The following is a 22514-nucleotide window of genomic DNA, read 5'->3' on the forward strand; positions in this document are numbered from 1 at the left end:
ATAACTTTAATCTGACTTTAGACATGTCTGGCCTCTATTGTCAGCACTGTGCTATGCAGTGAGCACTGTACTAAGGGAACTATTAACTTGCATGCACAAAATCAAAGCTACAAATATTTTCTAAGTGGTAACAAATGTACAGTACTAGTATTATGCACTGAGTAATCATCCTTTGACTTTCTTTAAAAGTGTTCCTTGTTTGTCTTTCACTTTACACCTGATGTGTTTAAAACCTACTTGATCAAATTAATGAACTTGGGTGGGTGCAGTGCAGTACATTGTTACAGTAGTACCATTCACGGTCTTATTTTTTTGGAACAGTGTTGAGATGTATTAATTTATTAAACTCAAATAGAAACATTATGTGTGGACAAGTAAAGCCAACTCCTGACATACTTAACCTCACACTCATTTCCCTACTCTGCTTACCTTAGTAATGATTGGAGCACCACAGACAGCATCATCAGAATCTTGTGGTAACCAACTCCCATCAGTACAGAGTTCTTCAATTTGACAGCTGTCTAATTTTGAACACCAACCACAGTTGAGTACTTCTTTAGTTGTGATGTTTGACAAACACTCACTGCAGTCACTTCGGTCAACAGAACAATTATACAAAGTTACTGCAACAAAAAAGACATAATCAAAGAAATGAAATTTTAGCTCTATAGAAATTATTTGTGTACAGTACCACATTGACAACCATCAATTTAGATATCAAGTTACCTTGGTTACCATGGATGTCATCTATTTCAATACCTGCCTTCCATTCAACTTTCACATCCACAACTAATTCTTGCTTTGAAGTCTTGTAAGTGTACTGTGAAGAGAAGAGATTGTATGGATGAGGTTATTGCTATTTCTTCTTTTTCATAACTTTTTCTATGTTTGTAATGCCTGAATTGTCACACACTTGATCACTTAGCAAAAACCCTTTCACTGAGTAAAATAAGTGTATATGTGGATGTGTTGACCTGAAAATCAAAGTTTCGCAATTTTTTCTAAAGTTTGCTTTATGAAGGTTTGGTTCCAGGGAGACTCAAGAAATTTGTCTGTTCACCACCCTGTTTTCAAGGATATCACCAATATATCTTAATTTCCCAGACTTATAACAATGTACTTGCTCACTATTGTGGATTTTAAAATAGGTTTAACTTAATATTCATATAATTTGACCTCTATTTCAAAGAATTAAAGGGTGACCTCTGATTTGTTTTGTTATAATTGGTTGAAAGACTGTTATTACTGTGATGTATATGATGTGAATCTTCCTTTCGAACCAACTACATGTAACTTGAAAAATGGTAAAATAATAACTCAAACGTTCGTATAGAATTAGTTCATGGTACATGGCTGATACATGTTTCATTTTTTGTTAATTGCATTTCTTTTTGTTATTATTACTGTTGATCATTCACGGCTTGCTGACTCTATGTATCTAAATGATGATATAATTCAATGACACTAATTATACTCAAAAGATGTCATGCATTTTTAACATCACTTATAATGCCACTCTTCCAATTATCATTAAAGGTATATTATCTGCAACGGGGACTATTTTTTTACTATTTTTATTCTTTTTTTCAATATGATTTTACTTTTACACATGGCATAGCATGTAGAATGACCTCGTGTTCAAAGCCAAACAACCTTCCATAAATATATAAAATGATTATTAAAGAATATTAACTACGTTGCTTTTAAAATTGTAAACATTCAAATGCCGCGCAAGAATACATCGACCTTTAAACGACCTATGACGTCAGTGCGATATCAAAGTAGACTGCGCATGCTCTATTTCTCCACGAGTTATGTTGTTGTCAGAGGAGAATTGAAATTTGTTGATGACTGGACGTGACATGGCTTAGCAATGTGCGATGCCACGGCGCGGCTAAAGCTAACTGGAAAGAAACGTGCTCGGATTCGGGAAAACGAGGGGAAAATTAATATTCGAGGGGAGAAACATCGTTGGAAGGAAACAGTCGAGATCGCAAGGACGGTAGCAAAATCCCCTGATCGGCAGGTAAGTTTTCACAGAGTTAGAATGATCACAACTGTATGTTGTTGTTTTGACTGAAAATTTGCTGTAGCGTTAGTTTCGATTTTTGAGTGTTTTCATCATTTTTTCATACAAGAACTAAGAAATATTGAAAAGTATCTTTAAGCCATTCAAAATAGCGATGTATCACGAAATGTTGAAACGGGTAACCGTACCTACAGACTAAGTAAGACCATGGCGGTCAGTTGTGAATAAGATGCCTCATTTGACATGTCGCGTTGCTAAAATTTGTAGCGTGCTCTCGCTGTCTCTTTCAAAATGTTAGTATGCACAGAGTTACTTTATCATTTTGACAGCATTGAGGTAGTTTGAGACATCTTTTGGGTCATGAAGGGGTCCCGTAATTATATTCAAGTTTGGAAATGTCAGATTTTAGGGGGCAGGCACATAGGCATTTATTTCCCAAGTTATGTCTCAATATTTCTATCAGAATACAATAAAATGTCGGGAGTATCGTAATATTGACGTTTTTAGCCATCTATATATGAAAGGGGTAAATCACACTTGTTTCTGTGATCGCGCAGGTTCACTCGCTGCGAAAGAAGACACAAGGTATGAAAGGCAGCCACCATTACCGTACATAAATGATAAACATGAACTTTCAACCGGCCGTTGTAGTGGGCAAACATTTCGAACATTTTACCTTCCGTCCCTTCCTAGTTCCCAAATTTAATAATCTTCCGATAAATCGTGTCGTTGATACAATAGGACCATGACTTCCAAAGATATAGACCGATTTCTGACGCCATGTAGGGGAATTGGATCCATGGAGCAGAGAATTTTTTTCTTTCGCGGTGAGTGGACGCGATCACAGAAACAAGTGTAATTTTACCCCTTTCATACATAGTTGGCTAAATATGTCAATATCAATGATACATGTATTATCGACATTTTATTGTATTCTGATAGAAATATTCTGAGACATAACTCGGGAAACAAATGCCTGTGGGCAGGCAATGACATAATAACGTACAACGTAAAAGAAATAGAAAAAACATTAATACAATGACATCAAGTTACCTTACAATTGGCCACTGGAATACAGCCGGTCTAAGGTATAACTACAAACCCAGACAAGGAACTATAGACAACAAAACAGAAAGTTCACTAGACATAGAGTCACAAATCAAAGACTACCATATATACGCAATGACAGAGACATGGCTGAATACTGAAAGTAAAGAACTCATTCCACAACCAAAGGGATATTACACATACCACAGCATTAGACCCAAAAACAAGAAAGCATGGAGGTCATCAGGAGGAATCAGCATTTTCATCAAGAATAGTATCAAAGATGGAGTCAAGATTATACCAACTACAAGTAAATTCTCACTATGGTGTAAAATTAATAAAGAATTTTTCAACCTTGAAAAAGACATTTACATATGCACAACATACATACCACCCCAAAATTCCAGTTTCTACAATGATAATGACTGTAATCCTTATGAAGAAATCAACAAAGAGCTACAACAATATAACACTCATGGACATATACTTATACAAGGTGACTTTAATGCGAGAACGAACAACATTGATGATGTAATTCTTGATGAAGAAGACAACATACATATAAACATTCCACTACCAGACACATATACATATGGCAAATCAGTCAAACGACGAAGAAACACTGATACATGGAAAAATCAATTTGGTGAAGAACTAATACAACTATGTAAATTAAACCATCTACAAATACTCAATGGACGGACATCAGGAGATTGGTCAGGTCAACTCACATGCTATGGTTATCATGGTGCAAGTACAGTGGACTACACATTAGTAAATGAAGAACTACTAAAGTATATCATCCATTTCAAAGTTGAGAAACTTCATCCATCAAGTGACCATTGTCCTATCAAAACTATCGTCAAAATACCAAAATACCGACAAACTACTGATACCAAGGTAAACCTAAAACCTGCACATCAAAGCTACCAATGGAATGCAATGAATAAAGAAATATACAAACTATACATGAAGACAAAGGAAAGCGAGGATATTGTGACCACATTTACAAAAAATAATACAAATAACACAAGTAATGAAATGGCAACGAAATTCCAAGAGATGATACATCAAATAGCAAACATATGTTCCATAAAGAGGAAATCAAAGAAGAAGACACAACGAAGGAAAATGAATTACACAGATAGACAGTGCAACCTGAAGAAACAAGAACTGAAAACGATTGCAAATATGCTACAAAGAAACCCAACAGATGGTACACTTAGAATAATGTACTACACCAAGAAAAAAGACTTCAGGAAATATGTAAAACGAATGCAGAAAGACAAACAACAAAAAATACTATCACAAATAGAGCTTGCAGATGAAAACGAACATGTACAAGATTTCTGGCAGAAGATAAATTCTATCACAAATACCAAAGAAAACAACAAATTGAAAGAAATCCCGCACACTATATGGACTAAACACTTCCAACAAATTGGCAAAAATAACACTACCACACCGGATAGAATACAAGAAATAGAAACACAACTAATACAATTAGAAAATGAAATGGAAAACAATCATGAATTAAATAAACCAATAACACTATCAGAAGTGGTACAAGTGACAAGATCAATAAAAAATAATAAAGCAAGTGGACCAGACGGCATTCCAGGAGAACTAGTAAAATACAGCAACATCAAAGTTAAACAAGCACTGACACAAGTATACAACAATGTACTAGATACAGGAATCTATCCAAAAATATGGAATACCAGCGTTATAACCCCAGTACACAAGAAAGGAGACAGGACAGACACAAACAACTACAGAGGTATTTCAGTTGGTAATGTGATAGCTAAATTATTTAGTATGATCATTAACAATAGAATATCAAATTATCTGGAAAGAAATAACATCATCCACCCAAACCAAGCAGGTTTCCGACGCAAACATAGAACTATCGACCATATTCTTACACTGCACACTATTATAAAGAAATACCATTCAAGAAATAAGAAAATCTACTGTTGCTTTGTAGACCTCAAAAAGTGTTTTGATACAATTTGGAGGAAAGCACTACTCTATAAATTACTATGTAACAACATCAACGGAAATGTATACAACATAATGAAAAACATGTACACCAATATGAACTTCATCGTGAAATTAACTGACGTGATAACAGAAAAGTTCCAAATTGATAATGGAGTTAAACAAGGCTGTCCACTAAGCCCGACATTGTTTAATATCTTTGTAAACGATTTCACTACCGGACTCGCAAACATTGAAACAAATGCACCAAAGCTTAATAACAAAACAATCAACAGCCTGTTGTATGCAGATGATATTGCATTGATGTCAACATCCTATGAAGGAATACAGAATGCACTGGACTACCTTCATCGATACACAACAGACTGGCGATTGCAAGTAAACACAAACAAAACACAAATAATGGTATTTAGAAAATCAGGATGCAAACAAGATACAAGACAATTCAAATGTGGCTTGGAAGAAATAAAAACTACAGAACAATACACATATCTCGGTGTAACATTCAAGACAAATGGCTCTATGAGCTCCACAGCAACCAGATTGTCAGACAAAGCCAGCAAAGCTGCAAGAATCCAGTCACAGATATATTCGACAAAGATAAACAGTACTAAGATAAAGGAAAAACTCATGAATACAACACAGCTACCTATCCTGACATATGCTGGCGAAATATGGGGTGTTCTCCAAAATCAAACAACTTGGGACAAAACAGAGACAGAAAAATTCCATCTACGTTTTTGTCGCCAAATATTAAATGTCAGCAACAGAGTGAGCAAAATAGGATGCAGAATGGAACTTGGGAGAGAACCACTGATTAGTAGAATATACTACTCAGCAATAAACTATTACAAATACCTCAAGACATTAGACAATAACAACTTAGCCTATTATGCAATGAATGACATGGAGAACAATGATTACACAGGTTCATGGCTAACTACCTTTGAACACAATATACAATTATATAACAGCAAGAATATCAACAATTTAACAAAACAAGAACTATACAACTCAATTAGACAATATTATATCAATAAATGGAATGAAAATAACAAAAGGGAAAACTCTAAGTTACGTACATACAACAACTTCAAAAATTCCCTGGAACAAGACGAATACATTAAAGTAATGAACAATAAACAACACATCAAAACAATAGCCAAATTTAGATTAAGTTGCTATCAACTTGCCATTGAGAAGGGTAGATATACAAAACCAAAAACACCAGTAGAAGACAGACTATGTACACATTGTAAAGAAATAGAAGATGAAAGACATCATCTAATTCATTGTAAATTATATACAAAACAAAGAGAAAAAATGTTTAGTATTATCACTACCCTCAACTCAAACTTTATAAACTTAGATAGAGGAGAGCAATTTAGATATATACTACAATCAAAACATAAGGATATTATAACCGCTCTCTACATATACCTGGATGATACATGTAGTCAATAGACACACACTAGAACTACTGTATACTTTAATATTTATATTTCATAGATCATTATTAACTTTATTTTGTTTAAATACCAAATTAGAAATGTAAAATTTTCTAAACGGCTAAAATAAAGTGTTATCTTATCTTATCTTATCTTATCTAATAACTGAACTTTGTATGCAGATCGGCTCCACACGCTGGGTTTGTTTGTGCTGGTGTAGTTTTCCAGAGGTCTGAACGATAGAAAGCTTCTTTTTTTTAAATCAAGGCGGAAAAATAAAAACCCAGTGTTACAATTATTGCAATTAATTTTGAGTGAAAACCCCGGAAATATAAAAAAGCTTTGGAAAAGTAATAGAAATAAGAAGTTGAACACAAAATAAAACAAATGCACTCTATTTCCATTTCAAATTGATTCACAATTATCAAGTTTGCCTATACTATAGCTCATGGATCTATTCTTTCTACATATGGTTGAAAAATTATCTACAGAATATTTTCTTCAATCAATCAATCAATCAATCAGTTCTATATTACACATATTTGACAACTGGTCTAAACATCCAATACATACATGATGTAACATGACATTAAATTCACTTTTGTATGCTCAGAATTTTCATATGAATCTATTCGGGTAAGAGCCTCCTTTTAATAAATTACAGTGTACAGTCTAATGTATAAGGGTGCTCGACATAAGACAGTACTAAAAACTGGTGAGGGGCTACATGGTACTTGCAGCCCCTCACTTGTTTTCAGTACTGGTAAGGACAATACACAACAAACTCATTATTGCTGTATAAAATATGACACTATCAAGCCAACGGTGAAGTCAATTATACTTTGTGTTTAGACATCACAGGACAGCATGTGATGGATGCAAGTGGATTTCCCTAATTTTGGTATTGTATTTTAAAATAACATGTTATGTACATTTGTATACTAAGAATGTCCACCATTTGTTTGTTTCAAAATAGGAGCTGCTGGTACATGTCTTCCATCAACTGTAACTCAGCAAGAAATTGTTTCAAGTAAAGGAAGGGAAATTGAATGTATCTGAGATTTCAATGGAATCCAAATTCAGGTAATGCATCTGGAAAATTAGTATCTGTATGATTTCTACTGTCCTTGGATGTGAAAAGAGGGAAAATATAAATTGATATTTTTTAAAAAAAAATTCACTGCATTCACAGTAATGATGACTAGTAGTTGTGTGTCGACACGTCATGTGTGTGTGTGTGCGTGTCTGTGTGTAATTATGGTGTACAATGTCACATGTAATCGTATGTAATGAGGTATATTACTGTTTCTACCACACCAGATATTAATATCCATATATAATGTGTTATCAATTCTTGTGTACATTTTAGTGTCTGAGAGGTGAGAGTACTACATCAACAACTGTCTTGCGAGTTGAAGGAATCACAACTGGTGATGATGGAGGTGAAAGAGCTGGAGAGGGTGGTGGCAGTGGTGATCAAAAAGAATGACAGTAGGTAATATTATAAATACATTTTGCTTTGAAGTTTAATGGTTTTCTTTTCACATATGCAACTAATAATTTCTTTACCGTACTCCACTTTCAAACATAAAAGTAAATCCTTACAACTTCTAAATACAGACTGGGATAAAATTGTTCATTGAATTATTTGTACATATGTTCAATACCTTTCTTAGTATTGACCTCAGACACAAACTGGTGTTAAAGATGTCCAATTTTCCATAGTAAGTATTGAATTGTGTGGTAAAGGACATTACCATTGATGCAATATTTCATTGAATTTTATTGATCTTGCTTTCACTTTGACCAGGAAAAGTGGAAAGGGAGACATATTGGTAGCCCTAATTGCCACGACAGGGAAAGTCATGCGAATAAGAAGGGTGAACTGAAATAGCATGTAAGTAAAATAACACAAATCTACATACAAATTCTTGTTTACTGTCATGTTTTTGAATATGTACAAGTTATAGAAATAGTTCATAATTGTACAACATAAAGTATATATGTTTGCATGCATGCATGTTGTCATATTTGTGTGTATACATTCATGTCTGGTGTCCAAGTCAATGTATGTTATACGTATAATATGTGAGTATGTCTGCATATATATGTTTAGTGTATGTTCATATGTATGCCATATGCTATGTGTATATATAAGTGTATGTATGTATGTATGTATGTATGTATGTATGTATGTACGTACGCATGTATGCATGCAGAGACATACAGAAAGACATACAGATACATGATTCCATTTACATCCATATGTATGTATACATGTATGCCCATGTGTCTGTAGCATACCAGCATGTATACATAACTGTACATACACATAGTTTGTACACATGTATGCATAATGTTTACACATACATACTCAATGATATGTATGTACGTACGTACGTACATACGTACATACATACATATATACATACATACATACATACATGACAAACATACATGACAAACACATGTACATGTCGTTATGTATGTATCATGTGTAGGCACTATGTACATATCATATGTATGGATGTATGTGTGTTATCACTGTTTGTATGGGCATATATGGTGTAAAGTCAATATGTATAATATAATACAAGTTTGTACACGTGTGTACAAACATACTATATACTATACAGACATGCATACCATAGATATTATGTATGTATGTATGCATGCAGAGACATACAGAAAGACATACAGATACATGATTCCATTTACATCCATATTTATGTATACATGTATGCCCATGTGTCTGTAGCATACCAGCATGTATACATAACTGTACATACACATACAGTTTGTACACATGTATGCATAATGTTTACACATACATACTCAATGATATGTACGTACGTACATACATACATACATACATGCATACATACATACATGACAAACACATGTACATGTTGTTATGTATGTATCATGTGTAGGCACTATGTATATATCGTATGTATGGATGTATGTGTGGTATAACTGTTTGTATGGGCATATATGGTGTAAAGTCAATATGTATAATATAATACAAGTTTGTACACGTGTGTACAAACATACTATATACTATACAGACATGCATACCATAGATATTATGTATGTATGTATGTATGCATGCATGCAGAGACATACAGAAAGACATAGATACATGATTCCATTTACATCCATATTTATTTATACATGTATGCCCATGTGTCTGTAGCATACCAGCATGTATACATAACTGTACATACACATACAGTGTGTACACATGTATGCATAATGTTTACACATACATACTCAATGATATGTACGTACGTACGTACGTACATACATACATACATACATACATACATACATACTTATACACATACATACATACATGACAAACACATGTACACATTATTATGTATGTATGTATGTATGTATGTATGTATGTATGATGTGTAGGCACTATGTACCTATCATATGTATGGATGTGTGTGTGGCATCACTGTTTGTATTGGCATATATGGTGTAAAGTCAATATGTATAATAAAATACAAGTTTTTACACATACGTACAAACATACTACTAGTATATACTATACAGACATGCATACATACATTAAGTGTTTTTGCTCAGGGCGGTAAGTAGGTAAAATCAAACAGGGTTCCCATCTCATTTCACCTTTGTTCAAAACAAAATTACCATAGACTCTACAGGGAAACAAAGCCATTTATACCACTTTCTTTTACCAAGGTTCCCCAACATTAGCATAAACACTGCATGATAAAGACAAAGACGTTCATAATTTGATCAATCCATACACATGCATATTTATATATACATGTATTCCTATGCGAGTCTGTGAATTTACCATACAAAAGTTACATGCACATTATACATACACACATGTACATCTTTTGTATGTGTCTATACATGCATGCCTGTGGTGTGTGTGTGAATGTATGGTGTATGTTGACTGGACAATCAAAATGTATACAGTGTACACACACATATACACAACCATACACGTAATATATAGATGTTATACCCATTACTTTTGCACCCCTATGTATAATATTTGCACATACATGGCTCGATATATGGATAGATGGTTGCATGGATAGATATATGTGTATACATGGCTAGCTGTGTATGTATATATGTATGTATGTACAAATGTATGTATGGATGGATATATATATGTATAGATATATGATGGGTTGATTTGGGGTGCTATATGGTCTTAGTGATAAGTAATCAGATATCACAACAACAGTAATAATTTCTTTCTTTTTATTATAACTGTAGCTGTTTGGCAAGACTAGAACAGAAGACGTCTGTATGACTATGACATCTGAAAGATCAGTTTTATCAGGAAAAAAAGCTGGTGGACAGACAAGGAATGTAAAGGGAGAGGGAACTGGTAGTAAAAGACCCAAAGTGACTATCAACATCCCCATCACCTAAAGCTTCTATCGTACAAAAGAAAATTCTAGAAGATTGAATATGACCACTAATGAATGGTCTTTCCTTGTATAAAGTGAAATAAGGAAAGACTTGTCCAAAGATAAAATTTGTTACACAACAAAATCACATACAAGACCAGCACTCAAATGTTGTTTATCATGACACTCTTATCAGTTTGTTTATATATCTTAGAAAAGTAGTACATAGTAAACTGTTTGCTTGTCCATCACAAACTCAAATTTGTAAATCAAAGTTGTCTCATTGAAGAAGGCGCAAAGTCAACTGTATTCAATCAATCTTTGTATCATCGATCAATAACAATCTCGGCAAGCCTTCTCGGTATCCTTTCAGGGTATTGACCAAATGGATCAGGGCTGTTATCCCCAAATGCATACACCCAGCAATTTGGGATGACTCGTCTGTCCCAGATTTTGGACAACTAAGCTGCCAAATGGTAAATTGGCTATATGAAGCAATGTCTTTGTGTGGTACCATCAGTATGTCTCATCTGTGAACTCTTGTCAAGGCAAGCACAATGACATCTGGTGAAAGAACAGAAAAATTAGATTTGTACATTGCCAGTGTTTCATGATTTCATCATAGTCATAAACTCAATGCCCAGTGATGGTTATTCTCAACCTATGTGAGAATGTTTATTTTTATGAAAGGTCAAAGATGATGTGTGCTGAGCTGATGTGATTTTAGAATAATATATGATTCTAGATACTGATCCTCTGTATAATTGCATTCCTGTTACCCACAACAAAGTAGCTTTTATGGTAGTAACAAGTAATACTAGCTCTCCTATTTATGTTTTGAAGACTCAGTGACATAAATATACCATGTTTCACCATCCATTGATTTGGCATTGTAAAGCTTGGGTTTAAAGCCCACCAAGTAAATCGATATAGATTGAAAGGCTCACAGCATCAGCATATTGCCAGACTAGTCTCATAGATTATTATGAATATGTTAACAAATTACAGATGTTTGAAGGCCCACTTCGGTTCACTTATGGTTCCACTGACTATTGCAGAAGTGTAACAGGTTGTATCTGTAGTACTAGTTGGTTTCTATATTTGGACCAAGATTTTAATGTTTTTTGTTTACCCTTGCTAACATGCTTGTAATAAAGCCAGTTTGAGTGGGATGTTATGCATGCATCAGCAAGTGATCTAACACACAATGGTAATTGCTGTATTACATTGCCTATTAATACACTGGGGAAAAAACATTTCATGACTAATATTTACAATTGTGGACAGCATTCAACAAGATAATGAAACATGATGACATACCAAGTATGGGACTTTGTATTCATGCAGGGTAATAACATCCAGGTTATGTTGCGACAAGTATGACGTCATGGTTGAACATTAGACCTGGCTCGGTCGCTGGCTATCAACCTTTCTCGCCATCTTATCCAGAGACTGTAATTTCTCCACTGAGATTATTTATTTGAGTCTGAAAGAGTAAAAACATGATCATATATATCAACACTATTTTCATGCTAGTATTTAGTGATGCCATAATTTGATTAAAACAAGAGGAATTTATTTATTCCTATAATTGGCATGTAGTGTGACTTGTCCTTTCTGTTCTTACTGTAAACATCAGCTTGAGAGCTACTTTCAAATATTCTACTCACTCTCTATCTTTATTTGTCAGTCCCTATCTGCAATGCCTATACCACATTCTGTACAATCGAACTAAATCTACCAAGGACTTCTACTTTAACTTTAATACTACTCCTACATGTATGTGCTATATGTACCTTGGTAGTGACAGCTGGAATGTACAATAAATCATGAATATGACAGATGTACAGATAAAGTCAATAGCAGTGTAGAATAGGTAAGTTACCCTGCATGGCAAAGAAACTGACTTGAGTTACCACTGGACAGTATTTTCCCCATGACACATATGACATTCAATAATATTTGTAGTGTTATAAAACTTCAGATTCCACTTTGACACATGTTAAATACAGTGAAATCAGAATCAGACAGTGTCCCACCCCTTTCTTAGTATCATCCTTGTAAAAGTAACATGAAAGTGGAGATTGTTATTTTATAATGGAAACTAAAGGTTATATCAAAAGTCTGTGTGTCTTGGAGAGGCTTGGCATTATACTACAAACATACATATGCAATGTATTTCCACTTTATAAAAATATTTTAGCATATTTTGCAGAAAGGTTTTCAGCAGAATAATCGGTGTAACAATGGAATCACTTTCATTGGTAAATACTCAACAACTATTAGGGTAATGAAGGTACACATTTGAAATCAATAAATTTAGTAATGGCCTTTACAGGGAGAGATCTGGCACTGGACTATAACATATACATGTACTTGGAGTTAATTAGCCGACAGGGCTTTCCATCACAGTCTTGATTTGGGCGAGAAACAGCATCACCATGAATGCTAGTGTCCTCCTCCCATGGTGGGCATTCTTTTAAAAATGATGACATGCTAGAGGCCATGCTGTTGAGGCTAAAATTTCAAACCATACACATTACTGAAAGCCATAGTATATTATCAATATTGTCTTCAATTCCCATGAAGAGATTTAGGGCATAAACAAACACATTCTCGGGAGTTGCCCAACTCATGATAATTCAAAATAGGTTTTAGAACTTATTATGGTGAAGCCACAAGAAATGTTGGAAATGCACTTGGTAAATGACTCTTGGGGTTAAACTTTAGCTCCCTCCCCATCAGCCGATCTCAATTTTCAAAAAAAAAGCACATTCACCAATTTTATCATGTCCCCATTTTCTAATACGCCCCCCCCCCCCAAAAAAAAAAAAAAACAACAACAAAAAACAACAACACACAAACAAACAAAAAACAATCTGCTGATACCCCTCAGGAGCAATTGATGCTGGACAGTAAAGATCTGAAGATATGATTAAATGATTGATATAAATAATGAATGACATATTGAATAATTAGTAATCCAACTGCAAAAAATTAATATGTATAGTAAATAAGTCTTTACTAGACTGTACACATATTTTTTGAATTCATAACATGTATAATGTGGAAATTTGAGGGAATATGTATTTCTTCTGAAATAATCATGAAAGAAATCTGCAGTGCACATGTCCAGGCCATTTTGTTTTCTTTTTGGTGTTTTCATTCGAAATATTGTTCACTGAAATTTAGTTCGCGTCCGGGGGATAATACACCAATGGTATTCAGTACTTCTACATTGGTACATCTCGACATGCAGTACGCGTTGTTGTGTTCGAGGCATCTACATGTAATATTGTATGCAGTTCATGGACTGCAAATGTGTTTTCACATGGATTAATAAGTATTTAGTTCAGCCCTTATTTCTATCGATCTGTTAGGAATATCTTCACTCTCCGGCGTCAAGTGTTCATAGTTCTGCTAGTAATTGTATCTCACTGTTTGGTCCGACTATACCTCAGACCACTAAAAAGACACGGTGTGTATCAAACTTCATTGATCGCCTAGCTGCAATAATTGTAGTGTTTGCTGCAATTTTGGGGGGCTTTTTCGTATGTTTTTGTGCCTTTTTGTGTTCCGGTGTTTATTCGGGTTAAACATTGTAACACGAAAAGGCACACAAACAGATGAAACATCCCTCAAGTCACACCAAACGCTGCAATTATTGCAGCTACGGAACGCCTTGTCACTCACTAACTGCAATCGGCGTGACACCGGCGTTTAGACTCTTACAAAACGCAAAATTAATGTGGTTTATACTTACATCGTATTCCAGAGCATCGCCGTCGCTTATCCATGCCATTGTAATACATATTTCAGCACTAAATCAGTCCCAAAACCACTTGGCTTGGCTATCCCACGCGTTCCGCCCGTGTGACCCTTAGCGCTGTGCATGTCATTGTTGACATCTCGTGCTGGCACGCTCGCTCAATATATCGTGTAATGATGACATCACTATCACATGACTTGCCTCTATCGATGTCAACAAGTATGGCGGGCGGTTTGAAAAGAAGTAAACCGGCCGAATGTTTTACAGCTCCCGTATGTCACTTTGGAGTAATATTGACGACCAGTAGACAGGTAAATTTTCTAATTAGATGGATTGGACCATTTACAGTTTAGTTTTAACGTATTTTTCAATGAAAGAAATTACCCAAAAAAATAGTCCCCGTTGCAGATAATATACCTTTAAGTACTTTTTTTACATATTTAATAAAGGTGACCCATGGATAAAAGTTTTGACCTTTTCTGTGTTATTTTTGACAACAATATTTCATGTTTAATCATTTCATCCTTCTACTCCATATAAAGCAATGTATTATGATAGTAATCATTATTTGGCTGCTAGTACCTACACAACTAAATGAATTCAAAATTAATACATTTTTGCCTTGTAAAGTTCCATGGGGATCTGCTCTTCTAAAGTTTGAAATGAATGTTAGGATTCTGAAAAAAAAATGTACGTTTACACAAGTTTTCTATATTTATCATTGGTATATGAACACTTACAGATCTTGGAGCACATGTTATTGTATTGTCATCATTTACTGTTGCTGGTGATTCTTGTCTCCCATCTTCAATATTTAAGATACACCTATAATTGGCACTCTACAAAACAAAAACAATAAAGACATGAATGTCAATTATAATAAATCATATTTATTTCCTGTGTTGTAATTTGTTAACATGCATTCCAGCTACAAAGACATGGGAAAAGTGTTGCTGACCTCATACCATCGTCACTCAGTAAGTCATTACCATACAAAAGTTGTATTATATTAAAGCCCATCTTTCACATTAATGTATTAAAATAAACGGGCCACACAAGCTATTAGTTTCTATGGGGCGAGATTCATGCTGCATTTTAAAAGTCACTTGTAATTGAAGCATATGTAATCATAACTTGCCAATTGACTTAACTCAAACCAGGTACCAAGATATAACATATAAACGATCCAATGATGTAATTTTCATACATATCAAAAAATGTTGAAGAATCCATACTAAGCAATCAACTGTTCTAACAATGCCAGAAGGCATAATGTAATGTAATGTCATAGAAGGCATGCATGCATCGACATTAACATTATACTAGAATAGTTTAATAAAGGTTTTATTAAGTATTTTTACTTGAGTAAAAGGTTAATAAACTCAGCTTGTGCCACTTTAAATTGTGAAGAAGAAAGGTTTACGGTGTAAAGAAAAAATTGATCAAAACCTGCATTAACATTTATGCAAGAACCTGGTATAATCTTTTAAATATAGTTGAATGCTTCTGAAACCAATTTAAAAGTTTTCAAACGGCAATTATTAAGTAATGCATGCAAGATGAATAACGAGCATAAATTGCAAATTATATATACCAGTACATTAATTTTGTTTCAATGATGAGGTGCTAATATCCCTAACATATCCTTAATATATCAAGTAACATCTCTACACCTTTATGATTCAATTATATCAAACTTATTACACCAAAACATATAATACAACATTGATACCAGGTACCTGTTTTGGAAGATTTGAGTAGTTTGCATTTAACAGAAATTCTCTAGGTGCACCAACTGGAATGAAGATGTCAGTATCTTGTTCCATTAGCTGAGGACAGAACTCTTGTCCTTTTTTGTTGCTGGATGAAAATATGTTCTGGAAGGTGAAAAAGTATCATTATGTGGTTGTATATGTTAGTTTGAATATGGTGCAGATTCATAATGGATAACTACTCACACACAACAGGCTCCCTGTAGCGTAGTGGTTAGCGCACAGGATTAGCAGTCGGGAGGTCACAGGTTCGAATCCCACTGGAAACGGGATTTTTCTGTGACCGATCCAAACCCAGGGTGAGTGTTCTACAGACTCGATGGGTAGGCTGTATCACTCAGCCGCGTCTCACTTACAAGACGAGTGCGAATTTGGGGGATTCCTGGAGTAATGACTCGACAAGTCAGGGACGATTACTCACACGGAGCCGGCAGGTGCTATGTTTGCCAGGCCTGGGTGACTCTGGGATAGCATGTGGACTGACTGGGAAAGCCTTGACAATTCCACAGCAACGTGATATAGAGCGTGCAACATAGCCCTGTCACATAGTCCCAACCCAAAAGGATCTCTGTAGCAATTGTGTGTGTTTGTGTGTATTTGTATGCATAACAGAAAATCGCTGGGAGCAATTCCCAGCACAAAAATATTTTTAAACAAGCGACCTATCGGTCAGAATAGCTCCGCTGTTTTTTTTTATTTTATTTTTTATTTTGGTGACATGTAGAAGTGGTTCAGTTCTTCAGCTCTTTACTATGCAGTTTTGTTTTAGCGATGCAATAAAGTGGTTAGTGGTTTCATATGTCTCACTATAAAACACATTTTACACAGAAGTTGGTAATGTATTGTACTTTTATACCATAGTCACCATTTTATAACAAAAATCTACTGTTATGAAAAATTGCACAAAATCTCAGGGAAAAAATGACTGGGAAATGCACACAAGAAAAAAAAGAAAAAAAGAGGATTTTGAGGTTGGCTATAAATAATTCCAGTGTCTTACAGCTTTAACCCTGGAAAATTTTAATGATGAATGAAATAAACTAGGGATCTAAAATAATTTTGAGGCAATTTGAATTTCAATTTTCTAACTAATTTACCAAGTCAACAACATTCAACTTGTACTAGTTGTAGTAGATATATATATATAGGGAAGAAATGTATTAATCGCCATCTTAGTTTCCGTACGGCGACAATCCCCAAGTACCCGAAAGAGAGTCATTCTCAGCCAACAGGGTTCGACACTGGAGTAAAAGTCACTATCCCACAGGACTAGTAAAATTGATAACGTAGTAGTCCTGCAAAAAATTTGGTGGTCCTATCTTTAAGTGCTTTCGCTTGTTCACTTAGGCTCTTCATCTCTGTTCGTTTTTCTCTACTTCTAATTCACTTTTCCAAACCCCATATTTATTTCAAACACTGTTGTAATTGAACTGTCTATTTCGTTGTAGTTGTTTGTGCATCATCAACTCCTTACTGTAATTTTATTCTCTTTTTTATGTTTTGGAGCTTCTTCTCTTTTTTTTTTTTTTGCTTTCTGTGAGTAGTTTGTCTTAATTGGGGGGGGGGGGGGGGTAGTAATAAGATGTTGTCTTATTTCTAGCTTAAATACTACATAACATTTCTGGTACACATTGATCTAACTATTGCATTTTTAAAAGACAAAAAATTACCTTCACATAGAGCAAGTCTTTATAGTGTTGTCCTTAGTGCATATTAGAATGTATTTACAACATAAAAATAAATAAAATTGAAGGTTACCAGCAGTTACAGCAAAATTTTGTTACTAATTACATGTACAAGTCACTTCGTCTATTTTCGTGTCTATGTACTTCCGGGTTGACATAAACGTTAAACGTGATACAGTCGGCCCTATAATTACTAAGAAATGACAAAACCGTTCGCAAAATAAAGTTCAGGATTTTAATTTTTCAAACTGAATACCAAAACATGAACACGGAACACGGAACACGGAATCGTGTTACTAAGTAAGTTAGCAGTTTCATTGTAGGCTGTAAGTTGTACCGGTAAAAAAAAAACGATCATCACATCATGTAGGAAGTACAAAAACATAGAACACGTTGTTTTCTTGGTGAATAAACTCACTGAAATAACAACACGGTCAAATTGCGTCTTCGATTTTGACAGCCACCATTGTTATGATTGAGCTTCACTAGTTCCGTTGAACGTGGCCGGGCGAACGCCGACATCCAATTTGTACAGCGTTTTTACAAAGGGAGCTCGTCAATAACCTACCGAATAATTAACTCAGAAACGTAGTTTAAATACTAACAGATCTAAGAATTACTGTTCAGAAAGACTACGCATCCGTACATAAATACGAATTCATGCGACAAAGATTTCAACTTTACTATTTACTTGTTACAGTGTAGAGGACTTATTATACACATATCATCGTACAACTAATTTTATTGGCTATAATATTAGCTACATTTGAAAGGTCTCACTTGATTTGCTCATCGTTCGCTATTCCCGTTTTCAAGAGACATTCCGCCAGAATAAAGTGCCACGTAGTACAGCAATGGCGCGAGATCGTCTGTTGGGCGACTTTCCCACCGGGTGTGCTTTTCGAAAACTACACAACACATGCTTTTATGACACGGAATCATAGAAAATCTACCCCGTTTCCAAACTAATCGTAATTTTATCGCGAATAGACAACCGGAGTTGGTCAAAATAGCAAATTAAAAATCAAATGAATTTTACTATGACCGTGAATTCATCATATAGTCGGTGGTTTGAATTCTGAGCTCCCTGATATACCTATCGAAAAGTCACTATCCCGTCGGACTACCTGCAATGGGCATTTTATTTAGTAACCTTTACTGGTACATGGTCCTTACAGAAAGTTACTAGACTCGCGGGATAGCGGACCAGCGTGTATGTCGAACCCTTGCCATACGTTACAGCATAGACCCTCCTGGTTACAGTGGTAACACTCGTTCATGTTCGATTACCTTTCATAAAGAAAACACAACGAAATGGTTGAAGTGATCTTTTTTTTAATTTCTTTTCATCACAACAACAAAATCTGCGCGATCAAAAGTGTTGTAAACTAAACCAGAAAGAATTATCGGGCTGGCTAAACTTCCCGATGAACTGGAGTAAGGTCCAAGTAAGCCCCGATAGTACGTGAGAAAATCGTCTCAAACTAGCGATACAACTTTCAAAATATAACTTGACATGTCTTCATTTGTTAGAGTTATACAATTCAAGACGGGGTTTCACTCGAAAACAACAATTCTGTGAATAATGACACTGAACGCAGTGATTTCTCGGACGATGTTACCACTGCACTGTAACGTATGGCTGACAACGACTTGCTTCTGGGTTAGTCCCTCGTGCATCCGGGTACTTGGGATTGTCGTGCATTATTACCACATCGGCAATTTTGACGCTGTAATTTTGCCACCAATATTGATCGTACAAAAACAAAACTCCATAAATGAACTACAAAGTACTTTCCCTTTCAAAATGTGGTAATTTTAGAAAGAGTATTATCGTTTTTATTGACGACTGACTTCAGTTCAGGCATGGAAGACTTCTCACAATGATCATATACTGGAATGAACCATTCTGTAGGAGGAGGGGTGGTGTGTGAATTGGATTTGAAGTTTACAAACCTTTTTCGAACAAATATTTGTCGTTTGGGCGCACAATGCGTAGAATTAAGAATATAGCACATATTACATTGCTTGTTTGACGTCAATAGTGTCTTTTGAAAAGTTGCACTTTACCTAAAGTCTCGCGGACTGATTTCCAATATGGCGTCGGTCATTATGCTCATTAACATATTCATTTTTTTTTCAAATTTCAAAAAAAAAATCATAAAAAATAGAAGAGAAGACGTGCTGACTTGAAATTAGCAAATCTAAGTAAGCTACCCCCTGTTCATCAACACACCAGATATCAAAGCAATCTGACTTAAAGTTTATGAGGAGTTGATGAAAAAGTCATTTTTGGAAAAAAAATCATAAAAAATTGAAAATGGCACAGATCAACTTGGCATGAACAAATCTGAATAGCCTCCCCCCAGGGAACATGCACACCAAATATCGAAGTATTCTGGCTGTTACTTTCAGAGAAAATAGTGAAAATATAAAAGTTTGACGGACACCTATGATTCACTCTACTCTCTATACCTCAATACCCACCTATACCTAAAGCTACGCTTTCAGCTTTCGCTGACAGCGGAGCTAAAAAAAAAAAAAAAAACTATTCACACAGTGCATATGATCTCCATCACATATATTTATGTTAAATGAAATGTATAATTACTCATATATCGGGAATATTTTGATCAATGAAATGTAATTATTCACACATTGGGCATAGCTAGAGCAGGTATATCTTAATCACTGAGACTTGTAATTATTCACAAAATGAGCATATCTACAGCAGGGGCATATCTTATTCAATGAAACTAGCAAATATTCACAAACTGGGTTTATTTACATCAGGTATCCCTTCCAAAAATGAGTCTATAGATGATATCTATAGAAAATCCATAGTTGTCTACAGAATGTCTGTAGAAATTTCTATAGAAGTCTAAAGGAATTTTTTTTCTATGGAAGTCTATAGAAAATCCACAAATTTCTACAGAAGTTTATTAAAAGGAATTTTGTTTACGGAAGTCTATAGAAAATCCATAAATTTCTATAGAAAATGTTCTATAGACTTCCACAGAAAAGAAATTCCATAGATTTCTACAGGAATTTGTTTTCCATGTTTATATTCTATAGAAAATTCATAAATTTCTATTTTCTCTAAACTTCCATATAAAAAAAATTCCAATCAATTTCTATACAATTCTATATAAATTTGTTCAATTTTATAGAATACTATAGAAATTCTATAGACTTCTATAGACTCATTTTTGTGAGGGATATCTTTATCAATTAAATAATAAAACTTGCATTCACAAATTGAGTATATCTACAGCAGGTATTGATCTTGATTAAGGAAACTGTGACAACAGGTAAAGTCCATGAGCCACTAGCTATTTGCCTTTCTGTTTGTTTTTTAAAGGTGAGAAATAAAGGATATACTTTAAATATTTAAATGTATTAATTTACTATGATTCAAATATACTTACATTTTCCCCAGCAACAACTGACACAGTAGTATCTTTTGAACATGTGGTGCTGTCATGGGTACACCGGTTGCCATAGACACACCAATCACATGCCCAACTACTAGTCACACAGTATGTACACCTGGGATAGAGAAATCAGGCAGTATTAAGCAAGGTCAACTAAAAAAATACTAGTCAAGCTCATGTATTGATCATAATATGGAGGGTATACAGCCAGACAAGGTAATATGCACACTTTAAGTTTTAGATTTGTGGGTCTGGGTTAATCACTACCATAACCTTTATCACTTATTAGGCAATCACTTAGTAAAACAATGTCCCTAACATTTAAGAGTATAAACTATAGATATACAAAAAGTGATTACACTGAGTCTCTTTTTATGAAGACGTACGTTATAGAAATTATTCTAATACTTTTGATACTTAAGTTTTATGTTAGACACAAGGCATAACGTTATTTTGAAGGTTGCAAAAAATCCTTAACCAGTCAAAGAGAAATATATACTGCTCACACTTGAGTTGGATATTGTACACACTAAGGACATGTGATTTACTTACGTTTTGAGTGCTGAGCACTTATAGAAATGGAAATTTGTGTCAACAAAGTTGATATTTGTCTCTGTACTTCTGATGGCAAGTTGAACTGTCACATGATCTGAAATGAAAATTGAGGGAACTCAATAAACAGAACAGCATTACAGGTTGAAGGCTCATTTAAAAATGTACAGGCCACTGACCTGGGTAATCATTTAAATTTACTTACAAATGACAAAATTTTATCAACTAGCATCTACATGTATCCATTCACTAACATCACTGTCCAAATATATAGAAGAAGTCATGTTTTGACACTATTCCCCAGCATTTTCTTTGTTTAAGTCAAGGAAAATATGAGTGACCAAATTGGCCTTGTTGCTGCAAGTCAAAGT

General features: G+C 34.6%; 1 protein-coding gene and 2 long non-coding RNA genes across 4 annotated transcripts in view; 2 read left to right on the plus strand and 1 right to left on the minus strand.

The window, feature by feature from the left end:
• Window positions 1-22514, minus strand: part of LOC144439725 (plexin-B-like) — a 47537-nt gene that overhangs the window by 23091 nt on the left and 1932 nt on the right. Inside the window, exons 2-7 of the mRNA XM_078128962.1 lie at window positions 22144-22240; window positions 21586-21706; window positions 16440-16577; window positions 15441-15539; window positions 727-820; window positions 430-623 (exon numbers count right to left, since the gene is read on the minus strand). Of these exons, the coding sequence (XP_077985088.1) occupies window positions 430-623; window positions 727-820; window positions 15441-15539; window positions 16440-16577; window positions 21586-21706; window positions 22144-22240 (743 nt within the window). The remainder of the gene's footprint in view (window positions 1-429; window positions 624-726; window positions 821-15440; window positions 15540-16439; window positions 16578-21585; window positions 21707-22143; window positions 22241-22514) is intronic.
• On the plus strand, window positions 1825-7586 carry LOC144435486 (uncharacterized). The gene is made up of 2 exons (XR_013480893.1): window positions 1825-2026; window positions 7502-7586. It is a non-coding gene; the product is annotated as an uncharacterized LOC144435486 (long non-coding RNA).
• Window positions 7996-10998, plus strand: LOC144439745 (uncharacterized). Of its 2 annotated transcripts, none has more exons than XR_013481146.1 (3): window positions 7996-8020; window positions 8336-8422; window positions 10795-10997. It is a non-coding gene; the product is annotated as an uncharacterized LOC144439745 (long non-coding RNA). The 2 variants fall into 2 exon arrangements; XR_013481147.1 differs by having other exon boundaries at window positions 7999-8016; window positions 10795-10998.

This window comes from Glandiceps talaboti, chromosome 1 (genome assembly GCF_964340395.1).
Source record: "Glandiceps talaboti chromosome 1, keGlaTala1.1, whole genome shotgun sequence".
Classification (NCBI taxonomy): domain Eukaryota; kingdom Metazoa; phylum Hemichordata; class Enteropneusta; family Spengelidae; genus Glandiceps; species Glandiceps talaboti.